A 24,909-nucleotide genomic window follows, 5' to 3' on the forward strand; every position below is an offset into this window, starting at 1 on the left:
TTATTAATAATAATTATTATTACCGTAATCATAATTTCTTTAAATATTTACAGAGTGTTATATACGAAGGGGCCCCCGCCACCGTTTTGGCTAAGTTATTAGTATAACTACACATTTTTGTTGGACTGTACACGCACGGAGGTGGGGGGCGAGGGGGTGGACCGCAGAATAAAAGAGAGAGGAAAAGTTTACACAAAAATGAGAGGAGGCAAAGAGATAGAATTAATGAATCGTAGGAGGAGGCCCCCCGAGTTCATTTTATGCCATTCTTTCTTTATCAGCTCCTCTCATCGAAAATTAATCAACACGTTCTTAGCAATATATAAATCATTTCGCGTCACTATCATCTTCATCGTCACTAGCAAATTAGCAGCCTGTGTTTTTTATATACGTCTTATAGGTTTTTTGTCCATCACGACGATTATACATACTATTTATTTTTCGTTTTTGTTTGCCTTTGTTCTTGTTTGCGGATAATTAATATATTTGGTTGCGCTTGGCCTGTACGGTTCCTTTTCGTTATAAGTTCATTTTCATGCGCTCGTTCTCAATCTTGAAGTGCCACACACAAGCATACTTTTGTTGTCTCGAGCCCCTCTATTCTTCGCGAAATAAGAAACGCTGAAGAAATACATAATCTAATCGGATTTGTTGGTTGGTTTGTATTTCTGCTTCATTTTCGTAATAATCTTGTAAAATTTCTTTATATAATAGTTGCTACATTGTTAACGACTTGCAATGGCCGTTAGGTTCTTTTATTTCTGTATAATATTTTGTCATTCATGCACTCACAGTTTCTTTATCTTCCTTTCCCTATCTTTATAGACATATCTGTAACATGAATTAGCGCAATCACTTCTGTATCATTATTTTTTTTGTTTAATAACAAATGACCTTATAACTAACATTTTCGCTTAATAACTCTGGGCTCTAAAAACTCAGTTTTATAATTACTTTACGCTTTTTTATTCATCACGTTGCACTCATAAATTGTTCATTTATTTGTTTAATTCTCTATCCTCTCTACTCTTAATTTAAAACATTACAATACGCGGATTGTTGAATCTGTTTTCCATCGTTATTTCTCTTAATAATCGTCCACTCTCGCTTCGTATAAGAAAATTCATTGCCTATCTTTGCGTTTCTGTTTGTCACAATAATATATAATACATATACGTAATGGTAATAACTGCATAGTCGCTACAGTAGTATTATTTTGCCTTTTATCTTCATCATGATCATCATCAATATTGAAATATTAATAATATTTAACGTTAAGTATACACAACACATTTGTACGATTTCACTTAAACCTGCGTTCGCGCAAATAACAGCAGCAAGGAAAAAAGAAAGTATGTTTATATAGAAGATAAAGACATTCGGTATAGTAAAATAGCTTACTTATGGGATGGTACGTGAGTTTTTGTGTCTCACGAGGACGGGGGTTGAAAAAAGGATACCAGGGACAGGATACGTCAGATAAGTATAGAGGATGTACATGTGTGGAATTCTTTTAAAAAGATTTATATATATATAATATGTATATATATAGTACTTTGATGTTCACACGCGAGGCACGTGCAATCATACTTTTGTGTTTAACTCTTTTAAAAGTCGCCTCTATAGGAAAATTGTCCGCTCACGTCATTATCTCTCCCCTTCATATACATACACCTACATAGAAATAATACACTTACATACAGGCAGACACACAGCCACACACGCGCGCACATATGTGTATATGTTTATGTATAAACGGGAATTTCGGCGCATCGTCGACGAAATACAAAAAGTAAATTGAGTGCGAGAAAAAAGAGAGAGTGAGCACTCGCGGATGACGGGGCAACAACACAAAGCAACAAGGGTCACGCACTAGCAAGTGTCCATTTTAAAAGAAACTTGTCACCTCCTCGATCAGCACCACCGTCTGGTGCCACTCTCTCTTTCTCTCGGTGTTCCATAAGCGCAGAGCTCGCGCGACATTCTTTATATATATATGTATAAACTATACAAGGATCTTTCCCTCTGGTTATGCCATCAACAGCGACGTCGTTATCTTCGACAGAATCGTCGTCAGCGGCATTAGCAGCAGTGAGCAACGGTCACTACAATCCTTCGACGAACTTGGACAGTTGATCCTGGGGCGTCATAGGTGTTACATCGTTAGCGTCCTGACCACCACCTTGATTAGGAGGGGCAGGTGACGGATGATGCGGCATCGCCGAGGGGTGTGCCTGTCCGGGCCCAGGGGCTTGAGAACCCGTTGCCTGACTGAGCTGTGACAGCATCATTTCGCTGGGGCCGCCTAGCTCGTGAGCCGGCGAATGGGTCGGCGTTACATGGCCCCCACCGCCACCGGGAAGATGGTGCGGCGAAGGTACAGGATTAGCGCGAGGCGACGGCACGGGTTGATTGCGCGGCGACGGCACGGGTCGCGGCGAAGGATTAGGCTGAGGCGAGCGAATCGGCGGCGGTGAACGGACCGATTGCATTAACTGCTGTTGCACCGACGAGATCCCAGGTGGACCCATTACGCCCTGAGGCGAAGGGACGGGAGGTGGCGTTGGCTTTAGACCCGGTTGTCCGTATGCCTGATCGGCAAATCCGCTGTAACCTGTTTTGACAAAAAGATTGATGGCTCAGTTGTGTTTTTGAAATACATTATACTCGTGTTATATGATAATCATAAAATTTTTTTAAGTGGAATACAACAATGCATATTACACAAAACTTACCTAGCATAGGTGGCCTGATAGGCCTCTGTTGACCGTACGGTGGCGCAGACGGCTGTGTGAATGGCTGAGATCCCGCGGCCGCCGCTACCGCTGCCTGCTGCCTTTGCATCAACAATATCTGCTGCTGCTGCTGTTTGTACCATTGATTCTGTTGTTGCTGTTGCTGCACAGTCGATACCTGCTGCTGACCCTGCTGCTGTTGCTGCTGTTGTTGTTGCTGCTGACTCAGCATAGCTTGAATCTGCATGCGACTTTGAGGCGTTTGCTGCTGTTGTTGTTGCTGCGGCGTAATCATATGTAGGCCTGGTTGCTGTTGTTGCTGTTGTTGTTGTTGCTGCTGCTGCTGTTGCTGGGATTGACTAGGACCCAGCGGTCCAGCATTTCCGCCATGCTGACCCGTCTGTTGCTGCAGCGCAAGTGCCTATTTATTCGTACAAGAGAAATAGAATTCGTTTTAAGGCGCTAAGTCATTGACAGTGATAGATTGTTCAAAACTTTAAACTTACTTGGCGTTGTTTGATAAAAGCAGCCATAAGAGGTGGATTGCTTTTGAGTATGTGGAGTATTTGGTTTTGTTGCTCGGGCGTGTTTGGACTTCTAAGAGTCTGCATAAGTTGTTGCAGCGCCTGTTTTCCAATCGCGTTTTGACCCACCTGACCCGCGGGCCCACCAATCACTCCGGGTTGCCTGGGCATCTGTCCACCCATGCCGCCTATACCAGGCTGACCTGGTTGCTGCTGTTGCTGCTGCGGTTGTTGTTGCTGTTGTTGTTGCTGTTGTGGATGCTGTTGTTGCTGCAGCAATTGCGGTGCCTGCTGCCTCAGGCCCGCATTTTGCTGCATCACCGCATTAGGCTGATATCTAAAGTTCGATAGCGTATTGCTGCTGCAATAATTAAGTTTGTTAGTCAACAGCTCATACTATTTTTTTAGGATAATAATAGTCAGAAGAAATGCTTACTTCGGTGTCCATTGATCCATGGATATGAGATGCGTGCCTTGAGGATTGACCATTTGTGCTGGCATGGGCCTTTGCATCTGTGGCGGTGGCATTACTCCTGTCGGTTGGCCAACCTGACCAACACCAACTCCCACGCTGGCCCCGAGACCAACGCCTGCAGGTGTGACCTTGCCATAACCAACGTGGGGCGCTTGCTGCCGAGCCGCCTCTTCTTGTACTTGCTTAACGACCTGCAGTACGTGAGCAGGTGGAGTTTGCGGACCTGGTTTCATACCAATACCCGGCTGATGGTGAGCGGTGGGATGACCAGCTGCAACGAGGGCTGGTTTCATCGCGACGCCCGTCGTCATAGAAGGATTTGCCTGGGGTGGACCAGACTGTACCCCAGACTCTGAGCCGGTCGGTCGTGTATTCGTCATCACAGCCATTCTTCGCCTGCAAGAAAATGAACGAATTGAGAATGTGTGCTTTGATAACATTGGTTAAGCTTTTAAATACAAAATAATTATGAATTTGTTATTACCTTAGTAACTGAGCTTGCTGTAGGCGTTGGTGGTGTTGTTGCTGCTTGAGCTTGTGCTTGATGTTGAAGCAGAAAGGCACCGGACATTTGGCCTCCTGACAGTGCCTTGCATGATGACAGCAAAGTGCAACAAGCTGCTTGCAGATCGGGCAGCCACCGCTCGTTCGCCTCTTGCAGGTCTTTATGTGCGTCACTACCCTCTTCATTCTCTGGCAACTGGCTAATCGACAGTTCGCGTCCTTGCACTGGCATGCATGCACCAGAGACTGTATACACCTTTGTATCGAAAATTTTCGCGCTTCCTGTAAGTTTAAGAACATTTTAGCATTTTTATTATGACATGTGACTGCATATCTTATGTTTTTTTGTTTAATAATAGCAATTAAAAAATTTTGTATTCTGTGCAGCTTCTTTCTTAGATTGTACAGCGATAAAAAGCAATTTGTTTATTTTGATGCTACTATTTTTACAGAAAAAAATTGTAAGTAGTAAAATTAATAACAATAGAATATAATGACAAGAATCGGCTTTCAAAAAATTGATAGAAATGTGCGAAGTTTTTCAACTCAATATGGCGCTACAAGAATATCTTGTGAACCTATATATATATTCTAGATATAGATATACAAAAGAGTTTCGCGATGCCATCGATTCCGCCATCTTGGCTTCAAAAGCGTCGCATTTTATTCGCGATAAGTACGCACAAGCATAATTATTCTATTTATTGATATGAAATATCGTTCTAATTATATGGTTGAGCAAAAATTAATTTTCATAGAAAAAATACACACGAATAATTATAAATCTTTAGCTGCAGCTTTTCATATAGAGATAACTTAGTAAGGAACAATAGTGGTAATAAAATTGTTATACTCACGATAGGATTGACTTGTTTTGCATCGGACGGCGACGAACCATCATCCAAGTCCAAACCAAGTTTCTCCATATGGTGCGGGTGTCCTTCTTTTTCTTTACAACTCAGACACAAATCGAAGTCCTGTAACAAAAAAATATTACATTTACAAAATAAATATTTATTATTACAACAGATATATTTTATAGTTCTTTTGAACATGAAGTAATGACTTACATCGCATACGGTACAGTGATACCTCGTTTCGACGTGGCTCTTACATTTATTACAATTATAAACAAATTTATCTGATCCTTGATTGTGCAATTCGTATAACATAGACATTGAACTGAACTTTGCTCGCCTAAGCGACGAAAATTCATAATGCTTTTCTTTTGCCATTGTGAGGAAAGCGTCACGGCCATCCATCAAGTCACAGTTTAAAACTGGATCAGGATCTTGAATTGGCTGTACAATAAATGATCGATATTGAATACGTTGAAAAAACTCACTTATATTTCTCTTTTATTTAGATATCATTACACTTACCGCCAAGCTAGCCGCACTTTGTGCACTGTGAAGTCTAATTACGAAAAATACTTCTTTATGCTTTTCCATGGTGGCAAAAATTTTAGCCGAGAGATCGTTTCCAGTTTGCGGAGTATTCGATTTTTTGCTGTTCTTTCTTTGATTAGCTTTGGATTTATTCGATTTTTTCGCTTTCTTTTGTCCCTTCTTTTTGCCGTCAGGTCCAGTTTCCGAATCCTCCGATAATGAGAATATCTAAAATTTAAATGTGTTGTTTTTTCTTTAGTATAGATTCAAAAATTTTACGTATTCAGTTTAAAAAAAAAAAATACTCACAGCATTAGCAGCAGCCGCTGCTTCCGCAGCCTCGGCCTGCTTACGCTTTTCTTCCTCTTCCTGATTCAATTCCTTTATGCTCTCTTCGAGAACGTTAGGCCAAAAGTCACCTTCGAAGTATGGTAATTCCGCGGCAGACGACAACTTATCTTCCATTGCTTGTTTTAATATATCCTAGAAAAATGTGTTATCCTTGTGTTAAAAAATGATTTAAGAGGTAGCTAAATTAAATTTGATAGAAAAATAATGTAGCCCATCTATCCTATGTCCGAATAAGATATTATAACAAGAACATTAGCTTATGTAAGGGCAGGTTGATGTAAGTCTCATTAGACACCCGAGTGTGATAGCTTTCAAACAGGTAACACTGAGACTATCGTAGTGCATTACAAAATCACAACTTGAAATCAGAAAAATTTTAGTACAATAAATCCAAAGGAACGCTTACCTTATAGTCAACTACTATTCTTTCAACGATACCCTTGTCCAACATTTTTTTATACCACTCTTGTAATCTCTTGGGTTTTGGAATTTTCTGATCTGTAGGATGGCAGTGGAAAATATAGTCGTCGCCTTCCGATGGCGGACACGCCCAAATATGGGCCATAGTATATCTACAAAAAAAGAGCATAACAACATGAAACACTTTATTCAAACATCATAATTATCAAGGGAAACTAGTCAATTCAATATTATAAATAACGTACCCAAGTTGTTTCGCGTAGTCTAGGTAGCCGAGAAGAATTTCGTGGTAGACTGCTGTCCTGAATTGCCGAGGCTTGAAAAAGTGCACCGAGTCAAGGTAGGCAATGTAAACTCGCCTCGTGTTTGGTGGCGTACACTCGCTTCCATATTCCTGTACATGCATGCCAAAGAAGCAAACATCGGTACCATCAACCTCTTCGAAAGCAAACAATGCTTTGGCTCGGTAAGGAAATTCGCCCGGCATGTCACCGTTGTCAACAAATCGACTCTTCATTCCAGGTTTGACTTCGACAACCTTGTCGCTCGAGGCGACAACGCGAATAGACACCTCACCAGCACCGGCTTCTTTCTTTTTCAGGAAGTTATTGACTCGTGTCTCGATGTACGTGCCGAGCTTCGTCACAGGTAGACGTTTTGCACTAAACTTGTTATCTTTGCGCTTTTGGCCTTTCTTCTTAAAACAATTATCACAAGTATATCTGCAAGAAAGAAGCACATTTATAAGATAGTTGCTTTTAAAGATCTTGAAAAAATATTCAATTTTGACGAAAATTTACCCTGCAGGCCAGATTGCTTCCATATGTAATACACATATTTGATGCACTTTTCTACCACAATCTGTGCACATAACAAAAGGCTCTTGTTCCAAGTGGTCATTTTTCATTTCTTGAAACTCTTCCTTTTTGATAATACTGAAAGTATTAAATGGTAATTATGGACAAAATTACAAACGAGAAAATAAATTCTTATAATGACGAAATGTTGACTTACGTTTGTGGCTGAGTGGGATCGTCACCTAACGTCACCGTATCTCCCGGAATGTCGTTGAAACATTTTTGACAGAAGGTGTATCTGTCAGAAACAATAGTATACGTTTTTACACTTCTTGTTTAAAGATCCAAATTTCAATCCAAAGTTTAGGGGTTTTTCGGACATTCGGATTATTGTTTTTTTTTTCGAATTCAGCCGTTAATTATATTTGCACAGTCGATTCCAACAGACGTGCCCAAATTTATGATATTTTTTTTTTCGATCACATTCCAAAATTGTTGAAGGATGCATATGTAAATGGATGTGCGTTATTTTGTTTGTTATTTTGATTGATGATTATTTTTTTTATATTGCCAATTTGTAACAATCGGTCCGTTACGACGTGCATATTTTTTGGTTGATATGCGTGCGATTTATCGGGTATTAATTTTGGTTTGAGTTGTTATGTTGCAATTTTGTGAGATTCCATAGTAATTATTGTATTTTGCCAATCGAACGTTCAGTCATTCCGAGTGTCCAAGTACCAATTGATTTGCGATCGATGGCGTAGAGGTTGTGGCGTAAGGAGAAGCAAGAATACGTAGGCAACACAAGAAGCAAGCAGCAAACACGGATTGGTTGTGTGTGCATGTGTGCGCAATCCGTGAAGGTGGTTTGTTTGAAGGAGGGTACATACAAAGAAGAGAACAAACAGTGCCATGGTTAGAAAAAAATAAGTTATACAAAAATAAAAAAAAAAATAATTATTATAACATTACGTATAAACTTATAAGATAATGTGATTATATAATACAATTTTTATACAATATTATATAAAAAATGTATTTTTATATGCACCTATTTGTAACCATAGCATAACTTTTTTGAAAAATTCATTAAAAAGATGATTTATACGTAAGATTATTTTCAGAATTAATGCAAACATGAACATTATATGCTACTCAATGATTACAGAACCCATATAATTAAAAGCAGTAATGAATGAGTCTTATAACAAAATTAGAAACTTCATTAATAAAATGTATCAATTAATATATCATTATACGACTATCGTAACTCATAATCAGAACTTCTAAGTTTAAGAGTAAGACCAAAATGAACACGAATATGAATTATGCAAGGGTTTTATAAAATTTATTTTTACTTTTGGTGTAGTTCTTCTAAACATAATAAATCTGTGCCCAATCGAAACTGAATTCTCGTAAAAATAAGCCTTTATAATAAATCTAGTGTACTGCATCGGCTTTTACATCGCTTGTAAAATGGAACTGAAGAAAGTACAAGTGAAAAACCAGACAAATGAAAATAACTGCACTTTCTATTCTATTTCATTTTATTTTACCAAATAAATACTTAATTTTGAACTAGAGCTACAGTTTCCTATCAGCACAGATGCGTTTTAAGAAGTTCTACAGGGGAGACATATTATTCTATTCAAATCTATTCTATAAATTCATGCATGGTGTACGTATGAATGTATTTATGGTGATAGAAGAAGATAATGATATTTTTTTTTTTAAACAGTATAGCCTGTACATAAGTTAACACGATCTTTCCATAATTATATATAAACAAATAAAAGACAAATAGTGGTACTGACCTGTTCTGATAGGAGTAGTATTTCGCATCCCTTGGAATCGTGCAAAGCTGTTTACCATAACAGCACAGTACTTGGGGATTAAACGTGTATTTTCTGCCGCAACAATAACCTAGCGCTTGCATCACAGGGTCTATTTCTTTTTCGAAGACTTCCGATAACTGCAAAAACAAAATTGTATTTAGGTACGTGTTAAACATTTTTTGGAGAACATAATATTCTAGAAATATTAGTAAATTCTAACTAACTTCCTGTATATTATTGTCAATGGAGCAAAACTAAATTTTGAAAAAAATTAAGATATAATCATAAATTACTAACCTTTGTACAATATCTATAAACTTTGGAAGTCTTGCGATTATATAACCAGGCATTCTCAAACATCATCCACACATCGTCAACGTACTGCCAAGGGTCGCTGTACTGAGACGTGTCTAGTTTCCTTTTGATCGTCGATAGGTCCATAGGCTTTTTGACAATGTCAAAGTAGTCAGGGATACCCAAGGCTTGGGGATCAACGGGTTGCCGGAATGGCAGCGACTCAGGATCCTGCCGGTAGAGTTTCTCAAGGGTGGGCATAAGAGCCTGTCGCAGCTCGTCGGGCTTAAACAGGCACAGCGGCTTCTTATCGGTCGAACTACCACTTGGTGGGATAGGCTCAGGCATTGCTGGTTTAATGTCGCTACTCGAGGATTCTTGACCCATGCCTGACACCATCTCCTCCTTAATCTCCTCCTGTAGAAATAAAACATTTATATTTTAATAATTATATTTATCATTACAATACAATGATCTACAAGCTTTTGTAGATCATCATTTGTACAGAAACAATAAATAGATTTTAATCGAGCTTTAGAGTCTAAAATGATATAACCATCCTTACCTTGATGTGTCCACTACCAGTAGCACCAGACTCGCCTTCGTCCATAGGCTCCTGTTTGATATCCATTTTCATTTGACTGGCACTGGTCATGTCATTGTTAACGTTCTTGCCGCTACCACTGCCTGCATCCGATCGAAGATTATCGCTAACTTCTTCTTGGTCCATCTCCATCTTGATGTTAGTCTCCTCTTTGATGGTATCAAGCTTGCCCTTATTGTTGTTTGTAGGCGGACTGGGTGAGTTATCGCGGTCGAGGGCAGCTGTGATCGCAGCCATCTGCGACGACATGGAGGAACTTCGAGGCGCATTAAGAGCTGCCCGCTCTTGCGAAGACATCCCCTTACCCAGACCCGCCGGGGACGGAGTCGTGCCAGGATGCGGCGGCGTTTGATTTGCACTCGTTACCACCTGTGCCAACAAAAAAAATTGTTATTATTCTGTATCTTTCTCACGTTTTCTATTGACAATATTTGTCGGATTACTATCTCATTGTTTAGGCTGTTATGATTTGAATTCCGGTACTCATTGTTATAGAGGAATTAACCCCACAATATGTAACTCGCGACCTCTCAATAAACGACCGCAGAGAACCTCAAAAGTGTGTGTGTGTGTATTTTATTATAAATTTTCAATAACGCTATTTATTTCACGAATAAGGCCTTAAATTAAAACATTGTGACTGAGCTCGAACTTTGCGCAATTCAAATTTCGTGAATCGCGCATGACAACTGTTGGCCCTTGTCAAAATGATCAGCAACTTGGACAATGCTATTGTTCTGTTAGTGTCTATGTTTAACAGTTGTGGTTTTAAAGTAATAAAGTCATATTATACCTGTGAGGGTGTCATGAGCGAGGGTACAAGCGGCGTGTTGGGCGTGGATGTCGTCGACTGGGGTCCATTCGTCATGGGCGTGGCACCAGGACTGGGTCCGCTGGACGCGGGAGGTGGTATGGTCTGTGGTGTCGAAACCGCCAGCCCATTATCGTTCGGCGTCGTGGCCGAGAGCGGACGATTGACGAGGAACTGCTGTTGCTGATTTTGCTGTTGATTCTGCTGCTGTTGCTGCATACTGCCAAACGGCGATTGGGCTTGGGGTATCGAGGTAGCCGTTACGTTTTGATTCGATGTACTCGTCGGCTGAGTCTGCTGCTGATGTTGCAGTTGCTGCTGCTGCTGTTGTTGTTGTTGCTGTTGCTGCTGCTGCTGTTGTTGGACAGCTTGAGCCGCCTATTCGTAAAATGAGGCATTGTTTATGTGAATTTTCAAGATTTGTCACGTGGTTGTACGAAATAGAATCGTCAGAGTATAACCAACCACAACTATGGTATAGTGCTTACACTCTTTCTAATTTTATCTTTATACAGAAAAATTGCTTCTTTTTGTAGACAAGGTGACTGAACCAATAGTAGCTAGGTAAACTAACGCGGGCTAATTAACTTTCCAAATTAATATAGCGCATCATTTGTAGTTTACCTTTCATTAAATAAATGGTAAACAAATTTGATAAGATGCGCACCTTTTATGCAAATTTTAAAATTTATTCTTCATCTTAAACTAACGCAGGTTTTAAAAAGGTATTTATGCTTGTTTCAACGTACCTGAACCTGTGCTATTCTGACTTTCATGATCTCGGTAAATTGGCTTTGATTGTGTATAGGCGAATTATTGGACAGGCCCGTCGTGCCGTTGGACGTTGGGAATTGACTAGTCGTCACGGATGCCGTGGTCGTGGTGAGGTTCGCCTGAGACATCTGGGGTTGCCCGAACGGACTCAAGCCCGGATTCGCTACCATGTTTGCGTTAGAGACAGATTGGCCATTGGGACTTGGACCCGCTGGACCTACCATCATCCCTTGCTGCTGTTGCTGCTGCTGAGACTGTACTTGCTGCTGCTGAGCCTGAACCTGTTGCGCCTGAATTTGCTGCGCTTGCTGATTAAATTGCATACGGTTCTGTGGCATGCCTATACCAGGCAACCCTAGTTGGCCCATACCAGGCGAATGGCTGCGCAGTGACGGTTGGACAGCGCTAATGGGCCTTGGTACCCCTGGGCCTCCGGCATTCATCCCCGGGGGCGCGCACGGCCTTAAACTGGAGCCAGCAGTACCGGGCGTCGGTGGTTGTTGTTGTTGTTGCGCTTGCAACTGTTGTTCCTTGCGCTTTTGACGTTTCTCCTCTGTGAACACGAAAGTCAAAGGCGTTAATAAAAATGTAAAAATCAGTTTAAAAGTAAAGAATATTAAGTTAGTATTCAGTAAAGACTTACCGAGTTCCTTTTGTATCTTGTAGATTTTTTCGGCTAATAGATGGTAATACTCCGACCTTGAGTTGGCAGCTTCGTACATGTCACCTTCAACTTTTCTGGCGTATGCAACTAAGTTGTGCATTCTCTTATCTAGCATAGCTTGAGGGTCAGGGGTAGGGAATATCGCTTGGACCCTAGAATATAGGAAGCACACACTGTTATTGTACCGTAAAGATACGGCTTCAACAGAGATTTTTGTTTTTATACACTAATGGCTGTAGGTAAGGTGACTGACCCATACAGGCGAAATACACCGAAACGGGTTAATTAACCTTCCACTTTGATCTGGCGCATTAATTAAGCCTTATCGCTCGTTAGAGAGAGCAATGAGAAATCAATTACGATACGCCGTAGTACATTTGATGTTATTATCATGATCCCGTAGAAAAGTGTATGTATTTTGAAAGATCGCTTTATCCATAGTACATTTTATGAAACTATGTCATTGAATAAAGTAATAGTCATAGTAGTTGTGTTTCACTGTTCATATTTACAATAGAAAAATCGAAATGTTTCAATATGATAAAATTTGTAAGCAATCGATAATGAAAGATGATGGATGAAACAAAGCAATTTTATGAAACTTACAGTTTATGTACAAGATGGTTTCTGAGATCGGGCGTGACTGATTGATGCCACTCCTTGGTGCCCTGGACGGGCGTCGCAGTGACTTGGCCAGGTTGCAGACCGCCGGGTAGCTGGAGATTCGATAGCCTGTTGCCGTCGTTCATGAGACCTGCCGGCTGTCCCTCGGTCAGCCCGAAGAGCTGCTGCTGGATGTTAGCAGCGGCAGCGGCTGCAGCTGCCGAGGGTTGGTTGCCAGACGTACCGGCAGTACCGCTCGTCGGCGTCGATTGGCTCGCGACTGCCGCAGCCGCAGCGGTCACGGCGGACGGATCCGAACTCAGGGGTAGCGAAACGTTCGGCGCGACGACCTGTTGTGAGCCGCCCACAACCGACTGGCCTGGACCTACTTTAACAGACACTTAGTTTTACGAACGCGCATAGTATTTCTCCAGATTGACAAGTCTTTTCTCTAAAAGAATTCCTTGACAGTAAAATCTAAATAATGGATAGTACCTGGAGCTTCACGTTGCGTTAGCCTGACGTTGGCCATTGCACCTGGTTGGGCCTGCATACCTGGGGTCGCCATCCTAACGCCTCGGCCGACGCCTTGAGCAGGCAGCAGGCCGGGTTGCGTCGTTGTTGGCGCAGCGATACCAAGGGTGTCGTACGCTCTCCTCATATCCGATGGACTAGGGCTCGCTTGACTATTAGGTTGAGCTGCTGCAGCTGAAACACGGTTAGCATTGTCGTTTACTTAAATGTTCTGAATTCTTATATTCGTAAGCTCAACTTGATAAAATAGTAAAACTCACCACCGGTGGAATGCCAGTTCTTTTCAGCCTGTTTGAGTGGCAGACAGACCGGGCAGTCATTCCGCGTGCAGTGCTTCCAGTGACCGATGATCTGTCGAGACGAGCTGCAATGTGGCACCGTGCAGTGCTTTCCTGCCTGGCAACTCGACATGTGGTTTAGCACATTCTTCATGGTTTTGCAATGGGGTAAGTTGCACTGCCATTGCTCGCCGTTAGCCTGGCTCTCACGGCGCTGGCAGTTGTGCGCATGCAGAAAAAGAAGCAACTGCTGCTGAATGAGCTTGCGCTTCTCTGGATCTGCCGTCACTGGTCGCGCCCCTTCATAAGAGAAATATGTGATTTAAATATACGGAAGTTCATTGCGAAATTATTATGAAAGAAGTGTTGAGGATTTTAGGACTGTGGATGAGGTGACTGTCCCATATAGATTAGAAAGACGTATACGGGATAATTAACCTTTCAAATTTCTATAGCGCATCGTTCGTTTTTCCAGTCTTTAATCAGACAGCAAAGTTTTAAATATGATGCGCCTAAAATCGATTAAGAGATCGTACGTACTCTTGCCTAACTATATGTAAACTAGGTAACATTTATAATTACAAGGAGCCACATAAACTTTGACATTCAATAATTTAAAGGGAATTTAAAGGGAATCTCCATTAAACCTTTTACATTAATTTTTCCTGTGCCTTAAAATTTACGTTAGAACGCTGTAACAGAAATGCACGTCCAAACAGAAAACAACAACTCACTTTGCTGATTAACAACGCCGGGCACCTGCGACTGTGTGGCCTGTTGTGGCCCGGGCTGTCCGCCACTGGGCGCACCACTTTGCGGCTGGGCCGGACTGGGTGCCGGTGGCTGAGCCTGCTGGGCCATACCGCCTTCCTGACCACCGGGTACACCGGCGCCACCGGCCCCCAGAGGACCAACTGGTCCGGTGCCTCCTGGCCCACCACCAAATCGGTTCACCTGCATGGCCATACCTGCAGCAACACCACGCTGCTGTGGCGTAACTACACCCACCGCAGGGCCCGCTCCAACTGGACCTGGACCGCCACCTGGCGAACCTAGGAAGGAGAATGTGAGTTTCGCGCTTTTGGACAGTTATAGGAGTTTGTAAGTTAACGAAGATGGTTAGAATTTCACTTGTGGATTAGGCGACTGACCCATATTAGCATGGAAAAACTTAAAACGGGCTAATTAACCTTCCAAATTTATCTGGCGCACTGTTTGATCTTTACCATTGATAATATCAAACAGTAAAAAAGTTGAATACAGATACGCCTGAGATCTTCAGACAGCTCGACAAATTTAAACTTATCACTATTAGCACAGCACAATCAACGTTACAATGACAGGACAAACCACCGACAAAGAGTAAAGTCTGTAATAATACAACAACTCACCATATCCGTAAGGACTGTTAGCCGCGGTCATCTGTCCCATGTTGGTCATATTGGAGATATTGGGTGGTGCCTGCATCCTAGGTCCACCAGGTCCGGGCACGATGCCAACCTGCTGGTGCACCTGCTGATGAGGGCTTTGACCCCTGGTAGGCCCTGCGACCATGTGCGCCTGTTGCTGCATGGCCACTCGGGCGTTGATCATTCCGGCGGGTCCATTCTGCATCTGGCCGACGCCGTGCTGACCACCTGCGTGATGGATACCCTGAGCGTTCACGGGGCCGCCCATCATCGTCACCGTGTTCAAAGGTTGCTTGTTCAGGCTGTTGGCCACGATGAGATTTCCACCGGCCATACCGCTCATACTGTTGTTGCTGCCGGCGACGGTGGCGCCGCCGCTACTCGTCATGACTAGGCCGGAGTTCATGCCGCCCGGGTTCATCGACATACCACCGGGATTCTGCTGTTGCTGCTGCTGCTGCTGTTGCTGTTGCTGTTGTTGTTGCTGCTGCTGGTTAGCATTAGCCTGCTGCTGCTGCATACTCATGGACGTCTGAAGTCCGCTACCGGCGCCACCCATCGAGTTAGCCATCGACATCTGTTGCTGATTATTAGCCAGCGAACTCGCGATGCTGCTCGGTAGATTTCCCAGCGACACGACCATCTGCGGGTCCACGACGTTCTTCGACACCGCCGAGACGTTCGGCGGCGACTGCATGTTCGGCGACTTGCTGCCAAGCGCGTTACCCGCCATCACCAGCGAGTTTGCCACTAGATTCTTGTTGCCCTGCTGGTAACAGAAAGAAGACTGTTGTTACACGCACATTTATAGATCAGGGTAAAATTAAACGCGGAAAGTGAAAAAAAGCTCGCAGCAATATTAATAACGCCTGTATTTTTATACCGCGATCGATGATTATATAAAGCGAATTATTATTGACAAGAATTTCTTCGTGGAAGATATAGCGCAATGCATGTACCTGTTGCTGAATGAGATGATGTGAAAGCTGCTGCTGTTGCACGTGACGTAGATCCGAATCCAGTGCCCCGTTTTGTTGTCCAGGCCCTGGTCCAGTGGCTGGAGGCTTAGCGCTTTCCGTCGCCGAGCCCCACGAGCCCGTCGACAGCAGATCGTCGGGTAGATCATTTTCAAGATCAAACATGTCTGTGTTTGTCATGAAATCTGGAGACGAAAACATAAGCATATATTAGTCTTGGCTATTTCTCCAATCAAACCCTGGGTATTTTCAAAGATTATGGTTTTATCTTATTTTTATTCTTGTGGAAACGAAAAATGTACGTATACATATAAAGAAAAAAAAACTTGTCGATTCTGATCTATGGAATCTTGGCTTGCACGTGTGAATCGTTTTGAATGAACATGAAAAAAAAATGCAACACACAGTAATATGACACGCTAGAGAGAGTTTCAGATGTATATATATAAAAAAAAGAGAAAAAAATGGCTTGAAAAAAAGTCTAAACAAAGTTATCTACAATGTCAACACGATGGAAGAGTAAAAAAATGGCTAGTTGAAAAATGGGAAAATCATTTTCCTAACTGTATTCTAAGTAAAGCTTCGGTTGTACACTTCGTCATTGTGAAAGATTTGACTATATAGAGTTGGTGAGAAAAGGACAGATCTGGTGATAGTGTGTAATTTAACCGAGGATACCAAGAACAGCGTTAGTAATCTTGTTGTTGTGTTTTTTTAAGTTACCGAGTTAATAGTACCATCACCGCATGTTTTATCCATAGCTACAGTTCAGTTAAAACTATCATTATATTGATCATAATTGTCTCTTGACTTGCAGCAACATCCTTTATAACATTTTTGCAAAGATCAAAAGGATTTAATTTGATTCCTGGTGGCTCGATCAGCGATTACTTTATCAACACTTTGATATGATGAAATGCTGATAAAATGAATCTTTGAACTTTATTCAGGTGTTTTGTCATTATAATAATAAGTGAATCTGAATGTTGTAATTTTATATGTATGTAGACGACTGACCATATTCATAGACAGAAAAAAGGGCATACGGAGGAATGCAAAATTTGAATTGTATGACATATCTCGTATGAGTATAAACAAACGAGTATAAAACATAAATTAAAATATATTAAAAAAAGTAGGAAATAAGACATGAGACATACACCGCATGAGCAAAACTTAAACGCAGTTTATGCTGCAGCGGATAATAAAACATGGTTCACAGTAAACTCGTGCTCAACTACAAAAGCTGCAAAGCTACTGATGACAAACTGTATAGAGTCACATGCGTAGAAATACAAGGTAGTCAATCTAAGAAGGACTTCTATTTGCAAGCTAAAATACTTTGTATAACATCCATGAGTTACATTTTACATTTCTTTATGTTGACAATTCACTATCACCTACTTTACACCATTTTTAAACTAAATAAAGTTTAAATTTCATTAAAATCTTATCCTATTATTATTAAGAGATTTGATTTTAATGATTTTTGTTTTATTTTTAATACTTTTTTGGTTTTATGGTATTTGTGATTTGCTATTTAATATTGTGTTGATAAATTATTATAGTATATAATTTTATCTATACACATGATATATGATTTATAGTAGTATATTTTAAATTCCCAATTTTCATAAATCCCCAAAACTCATTGTTTGCATGAATTTTGTGCAGATTTTTAAATAATAAATTTCACACCATACACAAAAACTTGATTTCTGGCCTAGAGTTGTTTGGATACCTCTAGTACAAATGGTTAACTGTAACCTTTTTTTTTATCATTATCAAAGATAAAACTTTATGTCAGGCAAATCATATGAATCACCAATCTAAGTGCCCAAAAAAATTGCTTTTTAGATTCTTGAATAGACTATTTCAAGCTCTATGTGTGTTTGCCGCATGTCTTAGTACAAAGTATTATATGTTTTGGTGACTTTCTCAGTTACGTCAAACAATCAAGGCCATTTTCTCTACTGTATACAATTTCTTGGTCAATCGATTTCCCTAATATTAATAAACATGGTATAAAAATTACGATGAATTTAAGGAGACTTAACTGCTGCTATTATGGTTACCAAGTTATTACAGACAAGTGCTTGAGACGAATCATTGGTAAGTAATACGGTACAATTTTTAATGAACTGTCACTTTGATGATTGAGTCTATAATTGAACAGTCTGTACGAACGATATCGATAATTTGATGGTATTACATGCTAATGAAGTGAAGTTGAACGAAACAATAATTTTTTATGGTGCTCAAACAAGTTGTAACGCTATTTTGAATTTTAACAGATTTTGAAGTTTATGTATTTAGCATTTGTATTTTCTTAAATAATCATTGTTATAGCAAAGCTCCACGTCAACTCACAGCATTTTTCTTAAAGGAATAACAAAAATGTTCGAGATGACTGGAGTAACAAATTTAGTAATAATTATCTAAGAAAAAGACCGAATTCATAACCTCCAAAATATTTTAATTATTTTGAACATTAAATTTTCAAGTTTCTTTTTGACAATTGCTTTTCTGTTTCAGTATAATATTTACTTCTTTTTTGACTGTGGTTGTTCCAAAGTGGCTGCATCTGATGGTGTTGCACTTGTAGTGGTTGATGCTGTTGTATATGTAGCATTTGCTGCACGTTACCACTGCCACCTCCCCCGTAGTTTGCAAATTGTGCATGGTGCATCATTAGAGGCGCCATACCCACTACATATACATCACAGTTCATAATTTAAGACTGTGCAAGTGTATTACCGATGCATTTGTTTATAAATTATTATTTATGTATTTATATTAAATTGTCTTTTGTTTGTTCAAGTACAACGCAGTTAAGTCGCAGAAACTGTCAAACTACAGGATATTTACGTAACTCAAAGCTCTAGAAGGATCTAAATTTAAGTTTCTGCCCTTTTCTATTGCTTATTTAGTGAATTTATACATTATATGCAGATATAAGGGCAATACATTTTGAAATATTGTCTGGATTTTTCATTTATCCATTTCATTTTTTAGTTTTATGTAAAACAAAAATAATTAATGTTATAAGAACCATAACCTTGATTTAACAGTATTATTAGAGTCATTAATTTTAAGCAATTTTTATACTTGTAATGGGTAACAAGTATAAAGTTTCCCTTACTTTAAAAACATTGAAACTAGACAAAATTCAATAATTTTTCTTTGTATATATAGATATTTGTATATTTCCAATTTTTAATTCAAAATCAGATTTTTGACTAGTTTTAGAGTTATTTTAGTATTTAGAAGCTGCTCTTACTGATCAACCCTGATAAATGCATATTTATTTGCAAAATTACACCATCACCATTCCGTCAATCGAGAATGCAATAAACAAGCTCTCTGGGTTTCTGCGACTTAATTGCAGGCTTAATTCTATATAAACAACTTCATCGATTGACGGATAAATTTCTATTCGTAAGTAGACCCTTACTGCCAAATGGAGTGAATGGAATGGAAAATCTTTTTGGGAAAAAACTTTGATAACTGTACCAAACAATTAGACAGGCAGGAGGATCAGTCTAAGGGAGAAAAACTTATTATAGACTTGGTTAGTGCATTACACATGCGAGCTGTATGTTTTCTTTCTTTTTCTCACTCAATAATTGTCAAAGTGTTCATGCATAACAACATGCACTAATAAAACTCAAATATTACAATTGAAAAACTTGGGGATGCAAAAAATATGCTCATCTAAAATAACTGATCAACGAATAAAAGAGTACCAGGGAACATTGTATGTTCTGTGTATATAAATTTAATGTGGTTTTATTAAAAGTGTTTTGAAGACAAGTAAGACAAAAGTACATTTATTAAAAATAATACAGTACAAAAAGGAACAAAGAATCAAACAAAACATAAAATTCTGGATTTGGTGGTTGAAGGAGGTTGTATCTTTCTTTTAGAAATCAAGCCATGTTTATTGATACCGAATTGAGGTATCCTTAAAATTGAAGAATACTGCAAAAGTATATTCTTTTCAAAACTAGGCTAATACAGAACAGCAACGAACTCGTGTAAATAAAATAATTTATTCTCCATTTAATTGTTGACTAGTACAAATTTTCATTGTCAGTACATATTGCCTTGTGACGTTGAATGGGAATCCAAAAAACCTACATCTTTACTATCATCACAGTCATCTGAGAAAACACCTGGCACCTGCGAGAATTCAAACGCAAGTATAAACAAGATAATAGAAGCTCCATTCTCTTCTCCATAGAGAAGCGTCTATATAAAAGCTAAAGGTAGTGCGCGCCACACGAGCGACTCGAAAATCCCCCCCCCCCCGAAAAATCGATTTTCCGAAAGCCTCTGGCTATCACCGTCTTTCTATTCGAAAAAAAAGCCACCGATAACCGAGACGATTTCTCCAAAGGCAAAGCATGAAAACCGAAGCCGAAAACGCCATAGTAGCAGAAAATCCGAGCGCTCGCGACATCTTCGAAAAAACTCCCCCTCTCTGTCCAGAGAAGACAGAGACGGAAACATCAGGAGCAGCGAGAGACTGGCATCGCGCACGGGGCGCTGCGCGCGCGTAGGCGGCTACCACTGCATGTACTGTGTGTGCCTATGTCGCCACCGCCACCGCCACTACTGCCGCGGCAACAACATGTCAGAGTTCGCACGAGAAACGACGCGATGCTATATAGTTACTAGGTACACACATGCCGCCGCCGCCGACGACGAGCGTGTCTCGCGGATTTTGCGGATGGACGCCACCGCGTCGCTCTTGTGCAGCAGAGAGAGAGAAATAGGTCAGCGAGCGCGCGACGCTATGGCCACGCGAGGGAAGCATGGAGTCGACCGACACCGCCGCCACACACGGCTCTCTACGAGAGGAGACGGGGGTTGTGGAATCGCGAGCGTTTTGCGGTTCCGGCACTTTTCCCGAGACGGCTGGCCAATTTTTTTACCGAGGTGCATCTCGCTTGACACTTTCGATCGATTTTTTCACGCACACGTACATCACTGCACTCGCGAAAAGGACATTTTGTAGGTTAACACACTGTGGCTGCGTTTAGCGAATGTATTCGGTTCACTGACCCTTGGGATATCGAACGGGTTCGGGAACGTTTTGTCGAAGAACCTCTTCCCTTTTGACACAGCGGTAGGTTGACGACGAGTGTTTGCTGTTACTTGTCCACCTGTTCAACGTTCTAACCTAAAACGTTTGACGATCGACGTTTATTTTGCGACGCAGATATACGATCGATAAGGACGTAAGGCGAGAGGCACTGTTAAAATCGATGGGTAGGCTGAGAAGTTGATGAGAGAAACTTTTGCAGAAGAGGTTCTTTTGGTCCTAGTATTGATAGGAGAACTGAGCTTTGCTCTGAACTGAAGCTGAGCACTTGCTCCAAAATGAAGTGGAGCATATTAAGCTTATTTTTTCAAAGAAAACTTTTTATGTAGGCTACCAGGATTCATTGTTATGATGAAAATGCTGAAATATAGTTAGATCAACAGACGTTGAACTGGAATTGAGGCAAGCAACAGTTCATGTATGTCAGAAATCGAAATACTAATTAGAAAGAGTTTTCGGAGCTTGTATTTTAAGAAATACAATACACCAAACTTAGAAAAGATCCAACCTTGAAACATCTGTCCAGAATAAAAAGAAAGGAGCCTATCAATCCATGATAAGGAGAACACTCCAAACCGGTTAAAATAAGGAAGAAACTTTCTCGAGACAAAGAGGTAAAGACAAGAAGAGCAGGTAATACTGAAGTGAGAAACAAGCTTTTATCGTACAGAAAAAAAATCATAAAATCTAGGCAGGCTTGCAGTGGTTCTTCCAACAAATGAGTATGTTAAACTACACTCTAATTGGAAAGTCTCGAACAGAGTGTGAGTGGCTTGAGTTCGCTCCAAATTGACAAGTCTCTCAACCACCAGAGCAAGATTCATGAATGAAAATCAGCCCTGAACACTATCCAGTCTCACGAGAATCACCAATTCAGGAGTTCACCAAAACCACTCAGCTGTTCACAGATCTCTGGCGAAAAGTCGGAAAAGCCAGCGCACGCCCACCGTCGAAACGCAAAGGTAAACAAACTTAAGGTGAGAGAAAAAAAGAGGACAAGAGACAAATCAAATCGAGAAAAGAAAGAAAAAGTAAATAACCAAGTAGAAAAAAAATTCTTTTTAATAAAATGAAGACTCCGCTAGAGAGCCATTGGTAATATCTTACTCGACGAGTCCGAGGAGCCCTGGAAAGGATCATTGAGCTTGGGCCGCTTGCTAGGCGGCCCGTCGACAAGGTGGTCGGCCATGCTTCCTGGTCAGCCGTCAGTCTCCTCGTCGGCTGCCACAGTCTTTCTCCTCGCAAAGTCCTTTGCTCGTACTTCTTGTTCTTCTACTTCTTCTGCGAGCCGCGAGTCGCGTAAACTCGCGCGCCGTGCAGTACCACACACCAGCAGTCACTGCACACACGCACAACAAAACACACTTTGCTCCCGCCTCCTGTATATCTGTCTCTCTTTCTCTCTCTCTCTCTCTCTCTCTCTCTCTCTCTCTACTTCGCACCGCTCTCCTCGCGCACTGCTGCTCTCGTCCGCGGAAAATGTCCGTCCGTCCGCGCGACCGCGCGCGCGCAACGTCGTCGTCTCCTCCTCGTCTTCGTCGGTTATTCTCCGCGCACTTTCACACGACGATTGTATCTTGGGAGTGTACGCGTGTATAACGGAGATAGTAGAAGTAAAATATAACAATACTGCTGCTGCTGCTGCTGCTGCGGCTATCAACAATAACGACGAAGGACCCGCAGCTCGGCCTCGTCCGGGGGCGGCGAGATCATCGGGCTAGCGGAGCAGCAGCGTCGGCTGCTCCCCGTGAATCCTCCTTCGCCTCCTCGTGCCCAGAGGCCACCTCCTCCTCCACCTCTTCTACGCCTTCTCCCGGCTGCTGTTGATGTTGATGACGATAATGCGGAGACTCGCTGCACCTCCTGCTGCTTCGGCTTCTTGCGCCCTCCGGCTCCTCTGCCTCCGCCGGCCGCATCAACCATTGGGCATCCTCGTGCTTACTGCCTCTGTCTTGGCTCACTTCCTCTTTCACTTCTTTCGCTTCTGCTGCCGCTCTTCCGATTGTCGCTGACGATTTAAAACACCGCCGGGGCTGCTGCTCCGTTAAAAGCGCGCACCACTCGGCTCCTCGAGACACATCTCGCACACGCGTTTCTGTTTACACACACACCGCGGGCACACATATAATACAAAACAACGCGCCGCTGTTGCTGCTGTCTCGGGCTAACTTCTGTCACCAGGAGCTCCAATCACTGGCAGACGGCTGCTGCCCGCGCTCTGACTTTCCGTTCTGGCGCGGAGGAGCACCTCCTGGCGGCGGGTGGAAATAAAAAGCGGGCCGTTCCCCGGGTGCAGCCACTGCTCTTCCCGGGTCGTCCGTGCGAGTTTGTGTTGAGAGTCGGAGAACGCTTCGCTCGGCGGCGCTAACTCGAGCCCTGCCTCCTGCTGCTACGTCGTCCCCGCGAACCGCTGCTAGAGGAAGCCTCGGCTGCGGCTGCGGCTGCGGCGGCGGCGGCGGCGGCGCGCGGCACTACAGACGCCAGCGCTCTCTCCCTCTCTCTCTCTCTCTCTCTCTTGCTCCGCGCTTGCTCTGGCCGCGCTCCGCGCTGGTTCCTCTAGGCCTTCCTTCCTCCCTCGTACGCTTCCTACTGCCTGCGCTTCCTCCTCGAGCGACGCGCACTGCCCGATGGGCTGCTGAATCGACGAGGCGGCGACTCCTGGGGGACGGTGCCTGGGTGGCGCGCGCGCGATCCTCTCCGTCCGTCTCGCTCTACGTCTCTCGCTCGGCAGTGGGGCGCTGCAGTAGGTAGTAGTTGGCGACTACTACTGTACGACGACGTTGCTGGCGGTGGCTGGTGCGTGGCCTCGTCGTCTTCTGGACCGGCGACTCCTGGTGCGCCAGGGTGCTCCTGGCTGGCACTAGCGCTCCGGTAGTTCCCGCTCTGGCGCGCGCACACACGCCGATGTCCGTCGCTGCTCCGCTGCTCCGCTGCTGATCTCTCTGGCGCGCTCGCTCTATCTCTCTCTCTCTCGTGCACAGCACGACACACACACGACGAGGAGCACAGCAAAATGGCGGCCGCTCACTGCTGCTGCTCTCTCCGCTCGCTCTCGCTGTGTAGACCCACTCTTGCGCGCTCTCTCCCGTGTGTGCACCAGCAGCTCGCTCCGAGAGACACTGTACGCGCTCTCTCGCGGTATATACACTGAGAGCACGGGGGAACCGAGCGCGCGCCGAGAGTCTCGCACTCGCTCTTTCTCTCTCGCGCTCTTGCGACTGCGCTCTGTATTTGTGTATACGTGTCTGCTGCGCTCGCTGCTGATGCCTGCTGCCTGCCAGTGCCGTGTGGGTGTCTCTATCTCTCTCTCGCGCTCACTCTCTCTTGTACGCGCGATGCTTTTTGCGCTGCCGCGGCTCTCGGAGCTCCCTCTCTCTCTCGTCGGCGGCGGCGCGCGAGAAAGACGATGGCCGCCGCTTGCTTGTCAGGGCAAAATGTCCGACTGAGCTATAGAGTCTCGCTCGTTCGGCGTTCCGCACCTAGCGCTATGCGAGCTGGCCGCGAGCGCCCCATTCGCGGTCGGCTTATCACGTGACCGCTGACTCGGCCATTCATTGGCCCGCTCGACTCGATCGGACGGTCTTTGCCTTTTGATCGCGTCACCGAGAGACGCTTCCAGTTGGATGACGGTCATTGTGCGTTGCATATATAGGGTGAACGAGGCTTAGGTTAGGTGCGGGATATCGCGGAGAGTCGAGATGATGCGCCTACGACGCGTCGATCGCGGCAAAGAGAGCATCCGATGTCTTCTATAGGACGTAATCCTCCTCTTCGAGGGCTGTTCCTGAAAGAGACGAGGCTTGTAGCTCTGATTCGCGTTTT

The 24,909-nt window shown here is 42.8% G+C and overlaps 1 protein-coding gene across 15 annotated transcripts in view; it reads right to left on the reverse strand.

The window, feature by feature from the left end:
• Nucleotides 1–24,909, reverse strand: part of LOC100123220 (histone acetyltransferase p300) — a 25,551-nt gene continuing 642 nt past the window's right edge. Inside the window, exons 2-28 of one of the 15 annotated variants that reach the window (XM_031926116.1) lie at nt 22,195–24,871; nt 18,528–18,689; nt 15,963–16,165; nt 14,986–15,769; nt 14,329–14,646; nt 13,577–13,894; nt 13,278–13,490; nt 12,786–13,170; nt 12,159–12,331; nt 11,491–12,068; nt 10,724–11,119; nt 9,892–10,299; nt 9,330–9,743; nt 9,012–9,169; nt 7,412–7,492; nt 7,198–7,332; nt 6,643–7,119; nt 6,384–6,549; nt 5,936–6,109; nt 5,621–5,854; nt 5,309–5,539; nt 5,096–5,215; nt 4,219–4,520; nt 3,696–4,130; nt 3,242–3,620; nt 2,736–3,156; nt 1–2,614 (exon numbers count right to left, since the gene is read on the reverse strand). In XM_031926116.1, coding sequence (XP_031781976.1) covers nt 2,106–2,614; nt 2,736–3,156; nt 3,242–3,620; nt 3,696–4,130; nt 4,219–4,520; nt 5,096–5,215; nt 5,309–5,539; nt 5,621–5,854; nt 5,936–6,109; nt 6,384–6,549; nt 6,643–7,119; nt 7,198–7,332; nt 7,412–7,492; nt 9,012–9,169; nt 9,330–9,743; nt 9,892–10,299; nt 10,724–11,119; nt 11,491–12,068; nt 12,159–12,331; nt 12,786–13,170; nt 13,278–13,490; nt 13,577–13,894; nt 14,329–14,646; nt 14,986–15,769; nt 15,963–16,165; nt 18,528–18,689; nt 22,195–22,276 — 8,256 coding nt within the window. In that variant the 5' untranslated portion in view covers nt 22,277–24,871 and the 3' untranslated portion in view covers nt 1–2,105. Of the gene's footprint in view, nt 2,615–2,735; nt 3,157–3,241; nt 3,621–3,695; nt 4,131–4,218; nt 4,521–5,095; nt 5,216–5,308; nt 5,540–5,620; nt 5,855–5,935; nt 6,110–6,383; nt 6,550–6,642; nt 7,120–7,197; nt 7,333–7,411; nt 7,526–9,011; nt 9,170–9,329; nt 9,744–9,891; nt 10,300–10,723; nt 11,120–11,490; nt 12,069–12,158; nt 12,353–12,785; nt 13,171–13,277; nt 13,491–13,576; nt 13,895–14,328; nt 14,647–14,985; nt 15,773–15,962; nt 16,166–18,527; nt 18,690–22,194; nt 24,872–24,909 lie in introns of all 15 variants that reach the window. The other 14 variants (XM_031926114.1, XM_031926110.1, XM_032598524.1 and 11 more) reach the window with 14 other exon arrangements.

This window comes from Nasonia vitripennis, chromosome 3, assembly GCF_009193385.2.
Source record: "Nasonia vitripennis strain AsymCx chromosome 3, Nvit_psr_1.1, whole genome shotgun sequence".
Taxonomy (NCBI): Eukaryota; Metazoa; Arthropoda; class Insecta; order Hymenoptera; family Pteromalidae; genus Nasonia; species Nasonia vitripennis.